Source organism: Podarcis bocagei, assembly GCF_964188305.1.
Source record: "Podarcis bocagei genome assembly, chromosome: 1".
Classification (NCBI taxonomy): domain Eukaryota; kingdom Metazoa; phylum Chordata; class Lepidosauria; order Squamata; family Lacertidae; genus Podarcis; species Podarcis bocagei.
The window spans coordinates 93,649,585-93,670,056 of NC_138125.1; the positions used below are offsets into that span (position 1 = coordinate 93,649,585).

Below are 20,472 nucleotides of genomic sequence, written 5' to 3' on the forward strand. Positions count from 1 at the left end.
GTCCTCCTATGGTAAACTGGTTCTCTGTAGCATCCTGCCAAGGTGCAAGGGGAATTTTACAACCTATTTATTTATTTATTTTAAAAACCTCTCTACTTGGATGACAGGCTTATCAAGTGATTGGATTCACATCAAAGTAAGTTACCATTTAAAGTTGCCTATAATCACCCAAGAAATAGGGGAAAGTGGGAAAGTAGTGTATTTCAACATTCCTCTTGGCAAGCAAATACAGCCGAACACTTATTTACTAAGTTCTTACAAACACACTCTGGTAAGCTTACCACTAGGTAAATTATTACCTGTAGTCATCCTGGATTTGTTCCCTTCTGCTCCCTCAGACCTACTCACACCCTCCTACTGCTTCTCTACTCTTCTTCCCCTGAAGCCCTCCCTGGGCACTTCTTGGCTTTTAAATTTCGCTGTCCATGGTGGCACCTAGAAGGGCTGGAAGGGGAAGAACTACTGCAAGCATTGCATCTTCAGCTGTGAGAGAAAAGAGAGGTCAAAATGCTGTAAAGCTTTGTGAAAAGCTAACAGTTGCAATCCCCCGTTTCTTGTCCTGCCATGCCATTTTAATTTCTGGGTCTATGCAACTGAACATTTATCAGGTAGTAACTTGCCACGTAACCCATATCATCTCCATCTCAATGAAGTACCCTTGGTAAATGATAAGAGATGGGATGCAGCAGGTGCCCTTGCACTCACAGGTGGGCTTTTGTTCCACTGGAAGCACCCACTAAGAGAAGAAGAAGAAGGGAGGGGATCCCCCCCCCATTTCCTCTCCTCCTTGCAACCCTCAACATTCCCTGAAAATCAGCTCCAGAAACAGGGTGGGAAGTAGCATGGGAGACAGTGATGGAAAGTGGGAATTTGTATTTTTTTAAAACAACAACCCTCTCCTCCTCTTCCAATAGTGATGCCTCGCTGGATCAAAAGCCCATCCCTGCATTCAAGGAAACCAACTGCATTCCACCCGTAGCTTAAAAATAATGCAACAGGAGGCAATGCAAATCTCCAGATGGCTAAAAAAAACAGCAACAGTAGTTTTCTCCAACATCTTTTTGTCATGGATGATTAAAGCATGAATGATCTGTAGAAAGCAATGCTGAGAGTGCGGAATGCATCACACATGGTTCTCTGTGTACCTGTATCCTCTTTTGTTTTGCTAGGAGGGTGGGGGTGGGGATGAGGGGGGAGATAATTCCTGCCACTGATGCAGCAGCGCTGGGGGGAGGGAACTATAGCAGCAATTTGAATGAGGCTTTGTTTTATAGCTCAAGTTACACATTCACCTCTGGCTTTAAAATGTGCAGACAAAGTGTAATTAGCAACCACATAATTACCTTCTTTGGCACAGAGTGCATTCGTTCTGCACTGGGCGTATTTTGTAAACTGCTTCAAATAAGTCATCTTACTTGAAGCGCTATTAAATGTAAGCCCTTAATGGAGTTTTGATTGCAGGTTAAGTCTGAGCTACTGTAAGTTTGGCTTTCTGCTCTGCTTCTCACCCACCCCCTTAGTTGGATGGGGCTCCTGCAGATGACTTTCCCAGCACGTTCCAATTCTGTGTGGTAGCTGTGACTTCATCTGCGGAGAATCCCAGCGGCGTACCCATAGGATATGCTCTGTCATGCTTGCTGTGACCCAGTTCCCCCCACCCCTCGCTCTTTTGTCTCAGACCTTCTCTGACCCCTTCCCTATTCTCTCCTCTGATAATTCACCCCAGTCTATTATTAACGGTGCATTAAGCTGGAGGTTGTGGCGCTTTCAGGCAAGAGATCTTTCTTCTGCCCATTCAACTCCCTTAAACAGCAAGATCATTATTCGGATGACATCATAAAAACACTGATAACCTGGGGGCAGTTTGCTATCTAGGATTCTGATTGAATCACAAGTTCCTGAACTCTAAGGGACATCAAATGAAAATGAGGCCCGTGCCACCAGCTATAACTGCTTAAAGAGGAAGGGGTGTGTTTCCATTTTGTTCCTCACAGCAAAACTAGATGTTATAAAGTGAAGTCTCTTCTCCCCCCACCCCATAACGTCTGTAAGAGTTTATCCCACGCCTTGCATTTGATGTCATTAGACTTTTGTGTTTGTCCACCCACACCACCAGCAGCCAGTAATGTGGACGGAGAGTGGACAGCCCCCTTCTTGCATTAATTACGTAAAGGAGCTCCACACAATTAAAGCGGCAGTGGGGCCATGAACCCAATGTTGTGCAGCTCCAACAGCCATGTACTGAGCATAATCATCTGCAGTGGGGGAAGACTGCACACACAGACTCTGTTGATGTTGAAACCCTCTTAGCACAGAGTTACAACTGCCATGGCTTCCACACATGTACTGGTGTCAGCTTACACCACTGCACTCAACATGTGGATGTGGGAAATGTGGAAATTATCCAACAGCAAGGGGGCAATATCAGCATAGTAGTTCAACTGCCGCTTTAATCTCATGGAACTTTTGAGTTCATGCACTTTTAGTATTAATCTGCACGTCCTGCTTAGCAACCTGTAAATCATTGTGCTGGGTCTCCAAACCTATGCCCACCTAGCTGGTAGTAAGGACCATTGAACTCAGTGGTACTTACTTTGGAGCAGACATGTATAGGATTTTGTTGTAAGATGTCCAGCATGGTTCCCATTCATTGCAGTAATATGATGTGTATTATACAAAATTCTAGATAGGAAAAGGCAAAATGTGTAAATAAACTTAAAGCAGGCCTTCTCAAATGGTGCTCTGTGGACCACTTGGTGGTCAGTGAGCTTCATTTGGGGAGTCTGTAAGTATGTCTGTAAAAATACAATTGAAAAGTACACAGCATGTAGCATAGCAGATTACAATTGCTAAAACTGGCAGAAAAGTCATTACGTGGTCTACCAAGACCCTTAGCCATTTTCAAGTGGTCCATGGGGGTGGGGGAGTTTGGGAACCACTGGTTTAAAGCTCTCCACTTCATTCTTGTCTTTTCCTTCATTTATTTGAATTCAACATTCAAGGAAGAGACACCAACAAGGGAAACTTGAAATTGCATTTTCTGTTTAGACTGCTGAAAGAGATTTCTCTCTCTCTCTTGAAATGTATGCTTACCCTTTGAGAAATCAGGCAATTGTTTCTGTCTCCAGAAAACAAAAATAAAAATGCTGATTCTGATAGGTATTCCCATTCTGTGATTGGTAGTGCATGGAGATCATCTTTATATTTACCTTGTTCTATATCCCTTCTTTGTCTGAGGCTATTGTTTACATGGCCCCTGGAAAGTTACAGGTAACAAGGTTGCAATCTTCCTAATACACGAAATATTAATCATGTGCCCAGGCAACCAAGGACAAGAAAAAGAGGCTTTTCTACAGTCAGAGAAAATGTCCACATTTTCAAGAAAAATATGAGATCCTGTGCTTGTTTGATTTTTTTAAGTACAATCTCTCTGTATTCTCCTTCCTTTAATGCAGAGGTAGCCAGATGTTGTTGGACAACCACTCCCATCAGCCCCAGCTAGCAGGGCTATTGGTCAAGGGTGATAGGATTGGTCATCCAACAATATCTGGAGCGAACAATGTTGGGTCTTCCCATTTAATTATTATGGGCTCCTGTAAACTCAATGTCCATGCTACAGTACAATTTATTTTGTCCTCTTTATCCACGTGACCTCATACATCATCCCACACACCAATACCAGCTTTCTAATTATAATATCCCATATTTATTTATTTGTTTGTTTGTTTGTTTGTTAGGTAGGTAGGTAGGTAGGTAGTTTAATTAAATTTAGATTTAATTGTTTTAGATAGATTATATCTAATCTTGCTCTTCAAATGATCCCAGGGCCATTTATATACTAAACGACAATAAAATCATTTCATACACAGTTCATCAACATCAACAAAAGATCAGCAATCACACTAATAGGCAGAAATACGCAGTGAATGACCATAGCAGAACCATACTAGAGGGTCAGACCCATCATTTCATAAATAAACTTGTGGGGAAGTAAGTCTAGACAGATTTCTTGGGAGCTTGCTTCCATGTAAGTCTTTAGTTCTTTATGTACACTGGCTAGAGGACAAGCAAAAAATGTCGTTAATAACTAATAATTAAACATTCCAAGCATGTCCACCTCTTTTAACCCCTGTCTGTATAACTATGTAACTGCCTCACACCTGGTAAGAATACTTGTCCATTGAGTAGTTATCATGAAAGGCTTAGTGAAAATGCCAGTCAAGAAGCTAGACAAGAACTTTATTGTCACTTTCACTCCAGCAAGAGCAGAACAGTGACAAGAAACTCCTGGCTCCATCCTGATCCAACTAATGACTAATCTATGTCATGACATGATCCACATAGCAGCATCTATCCAGGGTTCCACCTGAAGCCATTCTCATCACCTCCTACCTCTTATCCTTTTGACTGGAGGTGTCAGGGATTCAACCTGAGTTCTAATGGCTACAGCACATGTTATGTTTTAAAATGCATACTAAAGCAACAAATGGATGTTTGCAAACATGTGTGATAAAGGTTCTTTCAGCATGTATATGGAGTATGTAACAGGTGTTTGCCAATACGTCATAATGCGTGAGCGAGCTCTTACCTCCATTTCCCCATTGGGACTTAAGCGTCAAAGTTTGCCTTGACAGATACAAAAGATGAGCCAGTTTCTTGAGCCACCAGTACACAGTTAGGCATGGTGCTGGCCACATGTTAGCGTCCCCTAAATCAATGTGCTGGAGTTTAGCTTTCCAAAGCTGGGTGTACCGCTGAGGTGGTCACCCAGTATGAGACAAAGGCCTTGTTTGCACAATTCTTTCCAGCGAGGGACTCCCCAGCTCACTTCAGTTGGAAAGGAAATACATTCTGCACATGTTCTCTATTGTTGATTCTCTCAGGGTTAAGCCTTGGCACTGAAAACTGTTAAGTGCTTGTGGACTTGGCATCGAGTTGGGCAGAGGTTGGCACTGAAGAGTCTAGCGGCTATAAAACTGGAGTGTGAATGAGATTTTGTTTTCATTTGAGACCAAACAGGGTCATGATGCCCTTTCCACTTGGGTAGACACTAGCTGCATCTTTATTTAAAAGATTCCTACTACACAGGCCCTTTGAGCAGTGTCAAATCAATGTTTACATAGAACCTGGAATGGCTGGGGTTGGGGAGGTGGTAGTGGACCCATAATTCATTCATATTAACTCCATAGTTGTTGTTGTTTTTCTCTTTGGAGGTTTAACAGTTACTCTACTGTGTGCTGACATTGGCCAGGCTGCAAAATAGCTGCCAGGATTCCCCTGTGACTCTTAGAACAAGGCTGCTATGGAACCTTGAACTCTTTCTACACCATCATCTCTGATTTTACTCCTCTCTCAACAGCCCTGGCAGCCAGGTGGTTTTCAGAGGGATGGGGAGAGATGATAGAAAGATAGATAGATAGATAGATAGATAGATAGATAGATAGATAGATGATAGATAGATAGATAGATAGATAGATGATAGATAGATAGATAGATAGATAGATAGATAGATAGATAGATAGATAGATGATAGATGATAGATGATATAGATATAGATATAGATATAGATATAGATATAGATATAGATATAGATATAGATATAGATATAGATATAGATATATAATCTGTATTCTTTCGCTTTTGCTCAATGTGCAGTTCAAGCAGTTTCCAAATATTCCTCTTGTGCTGACAAGACCACAGTGAAAAGAAGGGTTGGGGATGTTCTATAGCTAAGTTTTTATTCCTCCTAATAAAGTCAAAAGGGTCAGGGAGTGCCCAATCCCTCTTGCGTTTTTATTTACATTGCCTGGACCCACCTTTAATAATAATAAAAAATGCATTCAGGGACCCATTTCCTAATTTTTGCACCATATTATATTTATATTTATTATATTTGTATGGTGGTATGGCTTCTCTTGCAACCCAACTTAGATCAGACTGTGACCTGGTCGTGAGTTCCAACCCACCAATGGAAGACTGGTGTTCTAGGGCATGGTTTGAGGGCATTAGGCTACCATCTTGTTGAAGCTAAGCAGGTCTGGGTCAGTTGGTTCAGTGCCTGTGAACCACATGTATGCTGCTTTGGGTTTCATGGCAGAAGGAAAGCAGGAATGTAGGGTTGAAAGGTCATACAAATGCATTAGTCAGTTTATCATTTGTGTGCAGTGAATTTCTCAACTGCTTTACAGCTCTCAGATAATCACACTGTTAACTTTGGGGACTGGCAATAAATACCAAGGCTTGTAGCTTTCAGCCACTGTAGGTGTCCTGTGGTCTTGCAGACCTCTTTAATGAAGTGGAAACAAATGCACATCAGTGGGGCCACAAATGATGATAAGTAAGGGCTATTAAGTCTCTTTCAGTGGGACCACAGCCACATTTCCTTTCCAGTTCTTACTGCTTAAAGAGTTCACATTGGTTCTAACCCCAACTAAAGAATCATGGCAAGAAAAAATGATGGACTATGCAGAACTGGCAAAACTGACATATAAGCTATGGAACAAGGATAACTGTGACTTTAAAGATGAATGGGAACCCTTTACAAAGTATTTGAAGACACAACAAAGCAAACTGGACTCCTTGGCTGGTTTTGAATAAACATTCACAAACTTTTTATTGATAATAATCAGCTAAATAGTTTGAGGATCTATACAACTTTGTAACATGCAGAAAACAGCATTCCCAGAGAAACCAAAGACTGGAATTGAGGGAAGACGGGGGGGGGGTGTGGGAGGGGGGGAGGGAGGGAAAATGGGGGGGGAATAAGGATGATATGTTTTTGGATAATATGTTTTGTTTTAATTTTGAATTAATTTTTTTAAAAAAAGAGTTCACATTGGTGCTTTGCTTGCCTGTTCCACTCTTAGATAAATATTTCCAAGTTGGGATGTTTGCGTATATACCTTAGGGAAAGGTGCTGCTACTGCTGACAGTGGAAGCAATTCTGGTCTGGGTTCCGCCAAGCTCTGTCGACTCTGATTTGCCCTGGGATCCGAGTATTCCTTGGTGCTTCCTATAATCTCCCTGAGTTCAAAGAGCGCTTAGCTGCTTGTCTTTGTCAAAAACCCTGTTGGAGATCTTTTATGTCGAAGATGTAGGATTTCTCCAAATGGCTTTGATTATTTATTCATTCTCCTTCTCTGGTGTACGATAGTACAGATATCTCGAAGACCCCCTTGTTTGGCTCTGCACTTGCTCTGAAATGCATGGAGCTTTAGTGCTTTTGAAACTGTTTTGTGGGGCTTCCCCCCCCCTTCTTTTTAATAAAATGAAGGAAGTTTTTTGAAGCTGTTTTTCTTCTTTTTCCTTCCACAGTGCCACAGCATCTTTTCCCAGCCTTCCATGCTCCTTTGCCAATTGACATGCGTCACCAGGAAGGAAGATACCATTATGAACCTCACTCTATCCATGCCATTCATGGGTAAGTTTTACCAGTTTGCTCTGGTGCTGTAGCCTCCTCCTTCCTGTGCTGGACTTTAATGACAGGAAAAAGAAAGAAATATGCTACAGCATATATAGCAAGGCCTTTCTGCAAGGGTAAGCATTCTATTCTTAGCTTCCTCAGAATCTATCTCTTTTGTCCTCTGTATAAATTTGTTAACTGGAATATTGACTACTCTACAGGTGTTATCAAATCGCAGAAATCACAGAGGTGTGTATCTTTATAGTTTGCCATTCAGCTGTGTAAATAGTTCCATTGCTGATCGTCACAGCTCTATAAGGTCCTTAATTTGCTCTTTCCACTTTCCAACAGAAATGGAATAAATCATACAGAAATATGCCAGAGAGATGGTGTGCTACAGCACATGCAACCATTCTACTCGCTTACTTGGGAGTATGTCCCATTGGTCTCAATAGGACTTACTTAGTAGACATGTGTAGAATGCTGTTAGTTGGCTTTCTTTCCAGCTTCTCAGATTCCAGGAGGTGCTGCTAAAGACTAGAAATCCGCAAAAGAAAGAAAGAAATTTATTTGCCAAAGAAAGGCAGAAAACTGAAATTCTCAGGAAACTGAGTCCTGTGCTTTGGTACCACATTCTGCTATGTTTTCTAATCCCAGCTCAGGAGAAAGGTGGGAGATAAATAAATATAATGATAATGCTAGTAATAAAATGTTTTTCTGCTCTGCTGCTGCAGAATCTTGGCACACACACACGGGTATCTTTGTTCCTCCACTTCCAGTCAAATACAGGGCTTCACTGCCTTTCATAAGTATTTTCAGTAGGCCCTCCTCTGTGTGCACCCCAGAGGCACAGCTACACTTTTAGGTGTTCATACTTTTGAAACTTACTCAGCAGCCAATGATAGACAGCAAGTTACTCACTAGAGATGAAAATAAGACTTTGGAGAAAGAGGAGAAAATGTCTCTAGAGAGGGGTCAAAATCCTGCTCTGGCTGTTTCCAAATCCAGCTGCAATCAGTGAAGAGAAAAATATGCCGTCTCCTAAGGATGTGATGAAGAGCAGCACAGCTGACAGTTTCCTCCCCCTTTCCTCTTCTGGAATGCCCTGTTTCCGGATATCCCCCTTTTTAAGCAGGAGAAGAACTGCTGTGAGGATGAAGGCGAGTCTGAAGGTCTGACAGCTGGGCAATTTCATGCAATGGGGAGTTGCGGAGGTCTTTGAAAAGGGTATTAACTGCTTCATTGTTGCCAAAAAATACCAGGCACAGCGCCTGGGACAAAATGTGCCTCCCTAGCTGGCCTGGAATATCCCTCACTGGATTTATCACTGCATGGTCAGCATGCTGATCACTGTAGGGAAATGCCCCCATCAAGGGGAGCTGAGGGGAGCAGTTCAATAATAAGACATGGCCACCTCTAGCATGTCAGTCAGTTTTAATGCAAGTCACTTTGAGTTCCCTTGGAAGCAACCGGCACATCCAGTAAATAATAACAACAACATCCATGGCTTCTGAAACTAAAACCTAGGGGTTTCATAGTAATGGATTTGGAGCGGCAACAGGAAATGCTCTGATCTTTCAACTGTTTAAAACAAAGCAAATACTATACATTGCTCTGGAGTTTCATTCCTTCCATGCAAAATGAAGCATCTAGGGTAGTAGTCAACTAAGAGTGGTCCCACTGAAATGAAGAAACATGACTAAGTTTGGTCCATTACATTCAGTGGCTCTCATTTGAGTAAATCTTAGTCAAATACCAATCATAGCATTCTAGGATAGCTCTCTGCTAGTGGGAATTGCAGGTTCTACAGCATGACGGTGAATTAACAGGTGCAACCCCTCATGGAGTCAAATGGGACTTACTCCCAGGTGAATAAGCATAGGCTTGCCACCTAGGTACTTGTAGATTGGGAACCACTCTGAGCTTGGATCTGCCCATCCTCTGGATCATTCAAAAGAGCAAGGTAACACGTGCATATCTAACCCAAGCTGAGCCAATGCATAGTACTAAAAAACAAGAGTGCATGCATCAACCTTGGGTCTTGTATTCAGTATAAATAACTCCTGTCTTGAGTTTGCCCTACTGCCAAGAAATGCCCTCATATTAACCTCTGTACCTAAGACTGTCTTAGACCAAGGTGATCTAAAGCAAAGAGATGGATGCTGTCCTCCAGTATCTTCATCTGATTGGGATCTTAGACTTTGGTTTCCTTTTTGCTTCTCTTTCCCCCAGCATCCCAGGGGTCAAGGATGCTACTAGATCCCCTGCATCCCAGGGGACAAGGATACCCTAGATTAGAGGGTTAAGTTATTACCACTTGGACTAAATCACCCTATAATTGAGCAGTTGTTGTTCCACATGCTGGATTATTGAGCTGTGTGGACTCTTTACTACCAAAAACATTGGGGCCTGCTAAATCAGGCCAGTGGCCCATCTAGTCCAGCATTGTGTTCTCACAGTGGGCAGCCAGATGCCCAAGGGAAGCCCATACATAAGCAGGACCTGAGCACAACAGCACTCTCCCCACCTGCGATTCCAGCAATTTGTGTCCAGAGGCATACTGCCTCAGACTCTGTGAAATCAGCAGCAAGATCTACCTGGGTTACATCAGTGATAATCCTACCAGCTGCCAGCCTCTGACCCTAACCCAACTCCCCAGAGGATTATACTGTACTCTTTCGTAGTAACTGACTTGGTTGAAAGAACAATCAAAGGCATTAATGTCGGGTAAGATCAGTCTTTGCTCTCTGAAATCAAAACACAAAGGTTTGTTTAAACAAGTTTATTATTTTGCAGACTTAAAATTGCAGCCTTTTTCTTTTTTTAGCAACATGTTGTTTCTAACTTAATACTTCCCTACGTGACATAGAAGTTTACAGTTTATTTTGCTACTGGACAATCCATAACAAGAAGCAGTGCTTCCGGAGTTTAAAGTCAGAGGCCTTCTCTGTTTCCTTGGCAGAAACCTCTGGTGGAAGTGAGGGAGTGTAGCCTTTCTGGTTCCACATTGAAAACAAGAAGAACAGACTTATGGGCAAGGGTGGCTATCCTGTGGCCCTTCAGATGTTGTTGGACTACAGCTCCTTTAAATAGTGGGGTTCAGCTCTTTTTTTTCCTTTTTTTCTTTTTGGAATCCTGGTACAGTTCTGGTCTCTGCACCTTTATTTTTTTTTAAGATATTTATTAAAAGTTTTTAAGATATAACAAGAAAAAAGAAAAATAAACATACAAAATAAAAAACAGTTAAAAACACACATTAATTTTCAATAACATAACTTCCATACACTTATTTCTTCGGACCTCCTCATACCTCCCTTCTTTGTATTACAGTTTGATTTGTTAGTTCAGCAAATCCTTACCATAAAACTTTTACCCATTTGTGAAACCTCTTTTATATATATATATCTCTTAAAGCATTACAGCTGGAAACCGCTTAGTTTCTATCCAACATCCTTCTAACATTCATTAATTTTACAATGTTTCTGTAAGTAGTCTTTGAATTTCTTCCAGTCTTCTTTCACCGACTCTTCTGGTTTCAGCTCTTTTTTTTTCTTTTTTTTTACTGATAATTATATTCTTTTTTCCTTGAGGGTTTATTATGATCGAGCGTTATATAAATCTTGTGAAATACATATCTCCACAAGTGCATTTCTAAATCCCGAAGCACCAATTTTTTAATGCACCGCGGTATGTTTTGTGAGCCAAGAACTGCCCTATAGAATTCAGGCTAGTTTTAACATTCCAATATGCACATTGGTCTGGGGTGTGTGGATCAGGTCAGCCTGAATCAGAATTCACTGAAATGTAATTCCACAAACCTCCATAGCCACAAATGGCACAGGCAGAAGGCTCTGGTGGTGACTTAGGCCTTGCATAGTCATATGGAAGGCCTTCTCCATGGTCAGAGATGGTTTAAAAGTAGTGCGACCACACTGGGCACCAGCACCACAGGGGGCAACACAACAGTGATGTAGAACAGAGCAAGAGAGGCGGGGCACCAAATTTTAGTGGTAGTTCCCTTGTGAAATTATCTCCTTTTGGAGGTGCAGTAGGCAAGTGCTGCCTTGCTGTTTCACCACTGGCTAAAAGCACATGCGTTTACTCAGGCATTCTCAGATGGTCAATCCTGAGTATCAGATTTTACTAAACCTTTGGATATCTTTTTCTAAATTTTAATTTGTTACAACTGTATCCGCTTTTTTTTGTAAACTTGCTAGTTATAATTCCGGTGAAAAGTTGTAGATAAGCGATTTCAAATAGGCTATCAGTGAAATAAATTAGCGGTTGTGCCTGTTTTTGCAGTGTCGTGTCACTGTCTCCGCAGGAGAGACCTCCTTACAGTATGTGCAGGAAGGAAAGAGGGCTTCCTATCTATTATAGTGTACACTAATACCATCCTGTGCTTTAGATCAGATTGGTAAACAGAGTGGCCACCACTGTGTAGGTTTTATGGATGCTACAGTAGGGGCTATTCTTGTTTCCTGGTGCCATGAGAGACAATAGAATTCTGCTGCAGAATTGATAGGACTATCCTGTGCTTATACAGTGTACAAGAAAATCTCCTTATTCAAACAAAAGGAATATTTCTTATTCTACTTTAAACACAACAAGTGTGTGTGTGTGTGTTTACACAAGAATTCTAGTTCAAAACTAGCATATTTTCCCTGTGGAAAAGAAAGTAACAGTGCATACTCGGAAGAAAAATTGAGTCACCAAGCTTTGGCCTTATGATTAATATGATCAGAGCCTGACAGAGGGTCCCCCAATTCATCATGACCATATTCTAGCTGTCTACTTCCTTGCCTGTACCAAATGTATCTAATTACATGAACACTGCACAGCAAATTAAGTGTAGTCTCATTTGTTGTCAACCACAGAGTCTTATTATCTGCCTGCTGCTTTGTGTCAAAGGTTTGTTTTCTGACTGCTCAACGTGACACGGCTCTACGTTCCCTTTCATCACTGTTTGCATATAACCTAATGAGCACAGGAGTTAGTTCATCACAGCTGTTGGGGACAGGAGCAGCGGGGTTCCAACAAGCGAGTCTGGTCGGGGACAGAGCATAAGCATAGAAAGTTGCTGTCTGGGCTTTTGTGTATCTCTAAAGTGACCCTAAACTGGGACAGTCAACACATTTCTTAGTGTGCGGTATGGGGTATGAAGTTAACAGATTTGCAAAGCAGTATCTTCAGCTGAGAGAGAGAGAGAGCGCGATATGCTTTCCAGAGTTTCCAGAAAGCATCTCTTAGGCAGGAGAAAACTATGAAGTGACTATTTCTGTGCCCAATGAGCTGGGCAAATGAATGTCTCTCTTCAGACATTGTTCTATGCAGGCAAGTAAACACACATGGGGAACTGCCGTGGAGAGTTTCTTCATGCATGCAGTTGAATGCATTGTAATAAGTTTCACTGTGTAATAGGTTTTGCACTCTCCTCCGCTGGCTATAAGTAAATTCCTGTGTCACAAATGCTTTTCAGGCCCATCTAAAGAGGAGACCGCTGAAAACGGTAGGCTTGGTGGAGGATGTTAATAGAAGAACCAACACAGGGGTTCCTCCCTTGACAGATACTCCCTTGACAGTATCATGTCCGTTTAATTCTGTGGGACTGCCCCTCTAAAATTCATCCTAGACAATTTAGAATTAAATGCCTCCAAAAAGCATGAAATTATATCATGATCTGCCGAGGTAGCCTTGGGAGCTCTGTTCTGTCCCTCACTTTTAGTTTGCGTTTCTTACTCAATTTCATTTGTTCTCCTGTCCCACCCACTCCCCAAAAAACTTCTGAAGAAAAACCCCTAACTCAGCTATTTAAAGAAAAAGAAAAAAGGCTGCTGACAATCCTGGAGCCCTGAGGGCTCAGGCGTCTAAGCTCCATGCTAGAGCTTGACTTAGCAAGAGACTTCTTCAAAGCAGCTTCTTTCCTGTGGTTAAAAGTTGTCAGACACTATGAAATGTAACAAGAAAGATAGCATTGTGTTTTTTTGGGGGGAGCAGGTGGGAATTGATACCCTGGCATGTTTTAGGATGCAGCCTCAGCACTGTTGTTTTTATTCAGACGGAATTACAAAGCTGCAGGGGTACATACCTGGTAGAAATCCTCATTCGGTGGTGGGGAGTCCATCAAATTTTCCCATAGTTTTTCCTCTGTGCCACCCCACCCCAGTCAATAAAACAGCTGTGCAAGTCAATTAATATAAAAAGAAAACAGACAGGGATTCGTCTTCGAACCTGTTACCTTGGCTTTGTGCAGGAGAAAAGTGGAAATGGGGAGGTTACAGTGGTACCTCGGGTTACATACGCTTCAGGTTACAGACTCTGTTAACCCAGAAATAGTGCTTCAGGTTAAGCACTTTGCTTCAGGATGAGAACAGAAATCGTGCTCTGGCGGCGCGGCAGCAGCAGCAGGAGGCCCCATTAGCTAAAGTGGTGCTTCAGGTTAAGAACAGTTTCAGGTTAAGTACAGACCTCCGGAATGAATTAAGTACTTAACCTGAGGTACCACTGTAAATGTTTTTAACAAAGACTTTGGGGGTCAGTGTCTTCTGCATGACAATGTTTTACACACACACACACACACAAGCTGTAAAGAAGAGCAGAGGCAGCCCAAAGGCTCCTCCAAGTAACATGTTTATTAAGCATTCTCCCTGATTTACCTGCCCAAAGCTTGCACAGAGCTTAGGAGATGTTTGCTCTTTATTGAGCATTCAGATTTGTTTGCAGGGATGTTGTACAACAATGAGCGTTCATCTAGATTCGTTTGTACAGAGGCCATACATCTCCCATCAATTGATCATTATCTCAAACATCTTAGTGCATTTTGCCACCAGTTCCTAACCACAGAAAAATCTATTTTTTAAAGTGCAAAAGAAGATTTAATCTAAATTTCTCCTCAAAAGAAAGTGACAGCCCTGAGGTAACCTGAGACATTTTGCTGCCTGAGACTGCAGCACAAATGGCTGCTCCCTCCCAGCTAAGTCAAGGTGTTTGGCATGCAAGGCCAGCCACTTCCCACAAAGACCTCTTCCTTTCCCTGGAAGCAACAATATTTAATAGTAAGAATAATAGTAATAAATAAAATTACTAATAGTTCACTACAATGTCACGACATCTAAAATCAGCCACCCGAGGCAGCTGCCTCACTCTGCCTAATAGTAGGGCCAGTGCTAGAGAAGAGCAAACAGCAGAGCAGATGAGTTGGAGTGATCCAAGAAGGCCATGGGATTCAAATCTCAATAAAAGACTGTGCAGTTTGGGGATGAGCCATAAGTGTGAGCAAGCCCTAATGTTGGACTGCTGAAGAGTGGGGGGGGGGTGTTGTGGGTTATTCTCTAAATGTTACATTCCCTAAATAAGTTTTGGGTGTGGTTTTTTTCTGTACACAGTCTCTACAAACGGAGTAGCTGAGGAAAGGGGGAAGGTTACTCTATATAATTTCTGAATAGTTGAACTCTGTGTGTCAGATTTACACCTGAGCCATTCTAGTTTCTATCTGCAGTTACAATAAGAGTACAGCAGTGTATTGCCCCAAGCAGTCTACTGAACTTTGATCTGAGGGAGGATTAAGATGCAGCCCTGTGCACTGACTAAAGGAATAAGCTCCATTGAAGACTGTAAGTGAATAATATTCTACTGCTTAACACAAAGACATGGATCTGTAAACATGAAGTGGGCACACACTACTTTGAGTGCCCAAGAATTTAGAGATACACAGCTACCTTTCATGTCCAATGGGAAGTCAAAAATTCCTGCTGTATGGGTGATAGATATGACTACCTGTAAAAATGTACAATATAAAGTGTGATTCCCAGGGTGAATGCTATCTCCAGAAACTGTTAACTGTCCTGCCATTGTTGTCTTGTCCCAGTGTGGCAATCTGTGACCAGATTCAGATGTAATTCTAAACCATAGTTTTGTGGCAGATGAAAAAACCTCAGGCTTTCATACTCCCGCCCTTTCTTCTTCTCCAGGGTGGCTGCAAGGAAGAGATCAGAAACAACCACTTCTATATTCAACTGATCACTGAATGTTGTTTTGACCAAAGTGAGGCTGCTGTTAGTTTTAATAAACCACAGTTTGATCTTGAATTGTTTGGACAAACTATTGTTTAAACTAACCATAGCTTTTCCCATTCAGTCAAATCACAAACTGTGGTTAGTTGAAAGTGGAAACAGTTGCTTTCAACTTCCTCTTCATGACTATTCCAGAGGAGGAGGTGATCGGAAGCATCTGTTGCTCCTTGGGGCTACAACAGAGAAAGAGTAGGGAGATGTATTGCACACAAATCACTAAACTATGGTTTAATGTTATGTCCGATTGCAATTATATTTAATGGAAAAGATATTTGTCATAGGGAAAATGAACATATTTCAGAGCAGCTTCTAATGTTAATTTTTGTCATATTCATCTTTTAAAACCTCTCTTCAAACCATAAGCTGTTTTCCAGGCTTCTCTGAATAAATGCCCCAAAATATGGAATTAGCACAACTAACATGTATGTATCTTATGGTAATGACATTGTCTAGGCTCTTATGACACCTCTTACGATCTATATCAGCAAAAGTTAATTTAGAAGCACTCACTGTTGAATTATTTTTCTTGATATTGATTCAGTGTTTTATCCAACTAAGATATACTCAGAGTAGATTCATTGATATCAGTGGACTTAAACTAATCTTGTCCATTAATTCCAGCCGGTCTACTTTGAGTCAGATACAGCCTTTGAAATAGTTTCCAAATTATATCCTACTGTCAGGGGTTTAGGTGCAGAGGCACGGGCAAGGGAGGAAACAGAGAGCGAAGGGGAGGAGACAGAGGAAAGGATGAGTGATGACGACGACCCGAGATCTCCCAGTCTTTCCAGTGAATCAGAGGATTCACAGAAAGGAGCACCAGTGGCCAGGGCAAGGGGGGAATCTAGAGAGGCACCCCAGGAAGATAGAGCCAGAGGAGACTCAGGGGGGAGCAGCTGGAAATCGGGACCAGCGTCACCGCCAGGAAGCAGGGAAGAGGAAAGGAGCCAGGGGGGAAGCGCTGGCAGCTCACCACAGGAGGGAGGGCAGGAGTCAGGAGTGGCCACACCTCCATCGGGGAGCGAAGAAACGGTTAAGAGGAAAGTGGAAGGTTGGGCGCGCGCGCCAAGTTCAAATGCAGAGGAAGGCGGCGCAGTGAGCAGCCCCGAAAGGGAACCAGGTCCTAAAGCCCGGCGCAAGGAGGCAGAAGGGTCCGGGTCAGCGTCAGAAGAATCCCGGAAGGAAGAAGCCCCGGGGGGTAGAGGGACCCAGAGGAGGACAGTCAGGAGGAAAAGGTGGAGCAAGGCTAGGATATTAAGTTGGTGCGCACGGGGCGGAGACTCAGACGGAGCCTCGCCGATCTAGCTAGTAGACGTAGAGTTGCAGACAGCAGCGTGAGAATGGAAACTGTAATTCAATAAAGACTTTTACTTAATGACCGCTGGCTAGGGTGATCCTCTGTGAGCTAGGATCTTGAAGCAGCTCTGACAGTAGGCTCCGTCTCCACATTGTGGGCATCTGCAGCCTCGAGGAGGGGAGAGAAACAGGCGCCCACTAGCGAGCTCACGAACGGCAGGAGACATGACGGCTGAGCAGCAGATAGAGGACCTCAGAAAAGCAGTGGCACAACTGAACGCCGAGGTTCTCGCATCCAGGAAGAGAGAGGACGAGGCAGCTGCCGCCTGCAGGGATCTCCAGGTCAGGTTAGACGTACTGGCAAAGCAAACACCCCGGCAGGAGGGAATTGGGTTGGCGAGACGGACAGGCGGACTGCTCTCTCACTTCGATGGGAACCTGCAACAGTATCCCAACTTTAGAGCCGACGTACTGTGCGCACTGCAACTGTTGCATAAAGACTTTAGAGATGAACAGGAGAGAGTGGGGTTCATCATGTCCCATCTGCATGGGGAGGCGAAAGCATGGTTGCGCAATTTATGGAGAGATAACGATCCGGCGCTCCAGAATGCGGATGCCTTTATTAAAGCGATGGATGGGTGTTTCTTATCAAGTATTGACATTGATCTTGCACGGAAGGAGGTGCATGGGCTGAGACAAGGGAGGGCCAGCGTCAGACAGTATCATGCCCGCTTTTTCGCCTTGGTCAGCGCCCTGGAATGGGACAGAGATTCGGCTCCTGTAAGAGACCTCTTTTGGGAGGGACTGCACAACTCGATTAAAGATGAGATAGCGAGGGGGGAGAGACCCCGAACCACCCAGGAGGTCGTTCAGAGGGCACTGGCTGTGGGGGTGAGGCTGGAAGGACGTCCGTGGAGCAAGGACGAAGGACGTGGAGGGCGCGAACCAGCCGGGGGCCCCTCCTTCTTTCCCAGAGAAGCAGCACGGGCGCAATCCACGCCTCCGCCAGGAGGAGGAGCCGAACCTATGGAGGTTGGAGGTGCAAGGGCTCAGTCAGCAACCAGAGCCCTAGCACCGGCAGCAGTGAAGGCGAAGCCTCCTAGAGGGACCAGGAAGTGTTACGTCTGTGAGCAGCCAGGGCATATGGCGAAAGAGTGTCCCCAGAGGCCCCACAAGCTTACTGCAGCCTCAGCAATGGTGACTGCAGCAACGCAGCAGGGAGGACCACAGCAGGGAAACGACGATGTCTGGCTGGAGGAAGAGGCACTGGGGCCCAGCCAGACGTGTTAGTGACGCAGTCCCCAGAGATTTTACAGCCAGTGAACCCCCTCCCGCCCAAACCAGTAGTGAGGCTCACAGCATCTCTCCAGCTGCCCACTGGAATCACCATGGACGTGCCAATCACCATCGACTCCGGCAGCAACGCGGACTTTATAGGGCAGGAATTTGTCGACAGGCACGCTGTGCAGTTGCTGCCGGCCACACTGCCCCTGCAGGTTGTCACTGTGGATGGCAGGGAGCTGCTAGGGGGGCAAGTGGTGAAACAGACGCCACCAATGGTGATGCGACTTGGAAATCACAGGGAAGTCATCAGCTTCAACGTCACTCAACTGTCTGACACGCCCATTGTATTGGGCATGAGTTGGCTGGACAAGCACAGCCCAACGATGGCTTGGTTCCAGAGGCAGCTGGTTTTCGGCTCTTCCTTTTGTGCTGAACACTGCATCGTACCCAGGCAGGAAGGAGAGGAAGAGGAGTCACAGCTGCTGCTAGGCACGCTGCAAGCGATTCCCCACAAGTACGCAGAATTTCTGGAAGTTTTCTGCGAGAAGGAGGCGGACAGGCTACCCCCTCACAGACCATATGACTGCAAAATTGACCTGCTGCCGGGGGCGGCGCTGCCTAAAGGGAAGCTGTATTCCATGTCTGAGGACGAACTGCAGGAACTCAAAGACTTCATCGATCATAATTTGGAGCGCGGTTTCATCCGAGAGTCTAAGGCAGCGGGGGGCAGTCCTGTATTCTTTGTTAAGAAGCGAGACACGCCCCAAAAAAGACTCGTAGTGGATTACAGGATTTTGAACAGTGTGACCAAGCCGTCGGACTTCCCCATGCCCCGCATCGACGACCTCCTGGCGAAGGTACGGAAGGGAAAGGTGTTCACCAAGTTGGACCTGCGGGGGGCGTACAACCTCATTCGCATGCGGGAGGGTGATGAGTGGAAGACAGCCATGTTCACGCCACTGGGTACCTACGAATACAGAGTTATGCCTTTTGGACTGCAAAATGGCGCTCACGTTTTTCAAGCATTTATGCATCACGTGTTGGCGGGACTTCTCTACAAGACGTGCGTCTGTTTCTTGGATGACATCCTGATCTTTTCGGAGTCGCAGCAAGAACATGACAAGCACGTCAAGGAAGTGCTGGGCAGGCTAAAGCAACACAGGCTCTACGCCAAGCTGGAGAAGTGCCAATTTGACGTGCCGGAGGTGGATTTTCTGGGCTACAAGCTGTCTGACAAGGGGCTCGCCATGGACAGCGCCAAGGTTCGAGCAGTGTTGGATTGGAAGAGCCCACGCAACCGGAAGGAGGTCCAACGGTTTGTCGGCTTTGCGAACTTCTATCGCAAGTTTATCAAGGGCTTCGCGATGCAGACGGCGGCCATCACTGACACCCTTAGCTCCAAGAAGAAGAAGTTCATCTGGACAGAGCAGGCGGAGCAGTCCTTTCAGGCCCTCAAGCGTCTCTTCGCGTCGGAAGAGCAGCTGCTTCATGTCAACCCCAGCATGCCGATGAGGGTGGAGACAGACGCTTCGGACAGAGCAGTGGGGGCGGTCCTGCTGCAGAAGGACCAGCAGGGCGTGTGGCGGCCGGGAGCGTTTTACTCCAGGAAGCTCAGCAAGTCCGAGCAGAACTACACCATATGGGACAGGGAGTTGCTGGCCATTCATGCAGCGTTCAAGGCGTGGAGGCACTTTCTGATCGGCGCCAAGCACACGGTGCAGGTTTGCACGGACCACAAGAATCTGGAACACTGGCGCACGGCACAGTTCCTGAACCAGAGGCAGATACGTTGGGCTGAGTTCTTTGCGGACTTCGACTTCCGAATAGAGTATGTCCCGGGGGACACCAACATCATGGCAGACGCTCTCTCCCGCAAGCCACAGTATCTGGAGGACGCAACACCAGCGGCCGCCATGCACATCTTTGCACCGACAGTGTGGGCGTGCGCCGCGGCGACCGTGGACCTAGAGGCGGTGCGGCGAGCGTTGCAGGGGGACTCCTTCGCACAAATGAAGATGGCAGAGGTGCGAGGGGGCAAGGCAGCGGCCGACGGTTTCCAGCTACGAGATGGATTGCTCATCCGTAAAGGGGCCATCTACGTGCCGGGTGACGAACTTCGAGCCAAGGTGCTACAGCAGCTGCACGACGCACCCACGGCCGGGCACTTTGGCAAGGAGAAGACGGTGGAATTAGTAGCCAGGGATTTCTGGTGGCCTGGAATGAGAGGGGAGGTCGCAGACTACGTGGCGAGGTGTGACACTTGCCAGAGGGCAAAGACGGTGCACAAACCGCCGGCTGGACTGTTGGAGCCGCTGCAAACTCCGGTCGAACCTTGGGAAAGGGTGGCTCTGGACTTTGTCACGGATCTGCCCAGCTCAAGGGGCAAGACGGCAGTGTTGGTGGTGGTGGACCTGTTCT

At 44.9% G+C, this 20,472-nt stretch overlaps 1 protein-coding gene across 1 annotated transcript in view; it reads left to right on the forward strand.

Moving 5' to 3' along the window:
• GLI2 (GLI family zinc finger 2) overlaps positions 1 to 20,472 on the forward strand; it is a 204,104-nt gene that overhangs the window by 128,942 nt on the left and 54,690 nt on the right. Inside the window, exon 3 of the mRNA XM_081206449.1 lies at positions 7,315 to 7,420. Within this exon, the coding sequence (XP_081062575.1) occupies positions 7,315 to 7,420 (106 nt within the window). The remainder of the gene's footprint in view (positions 1 to 7,314; positions 7,421 to 20,472) is intronic.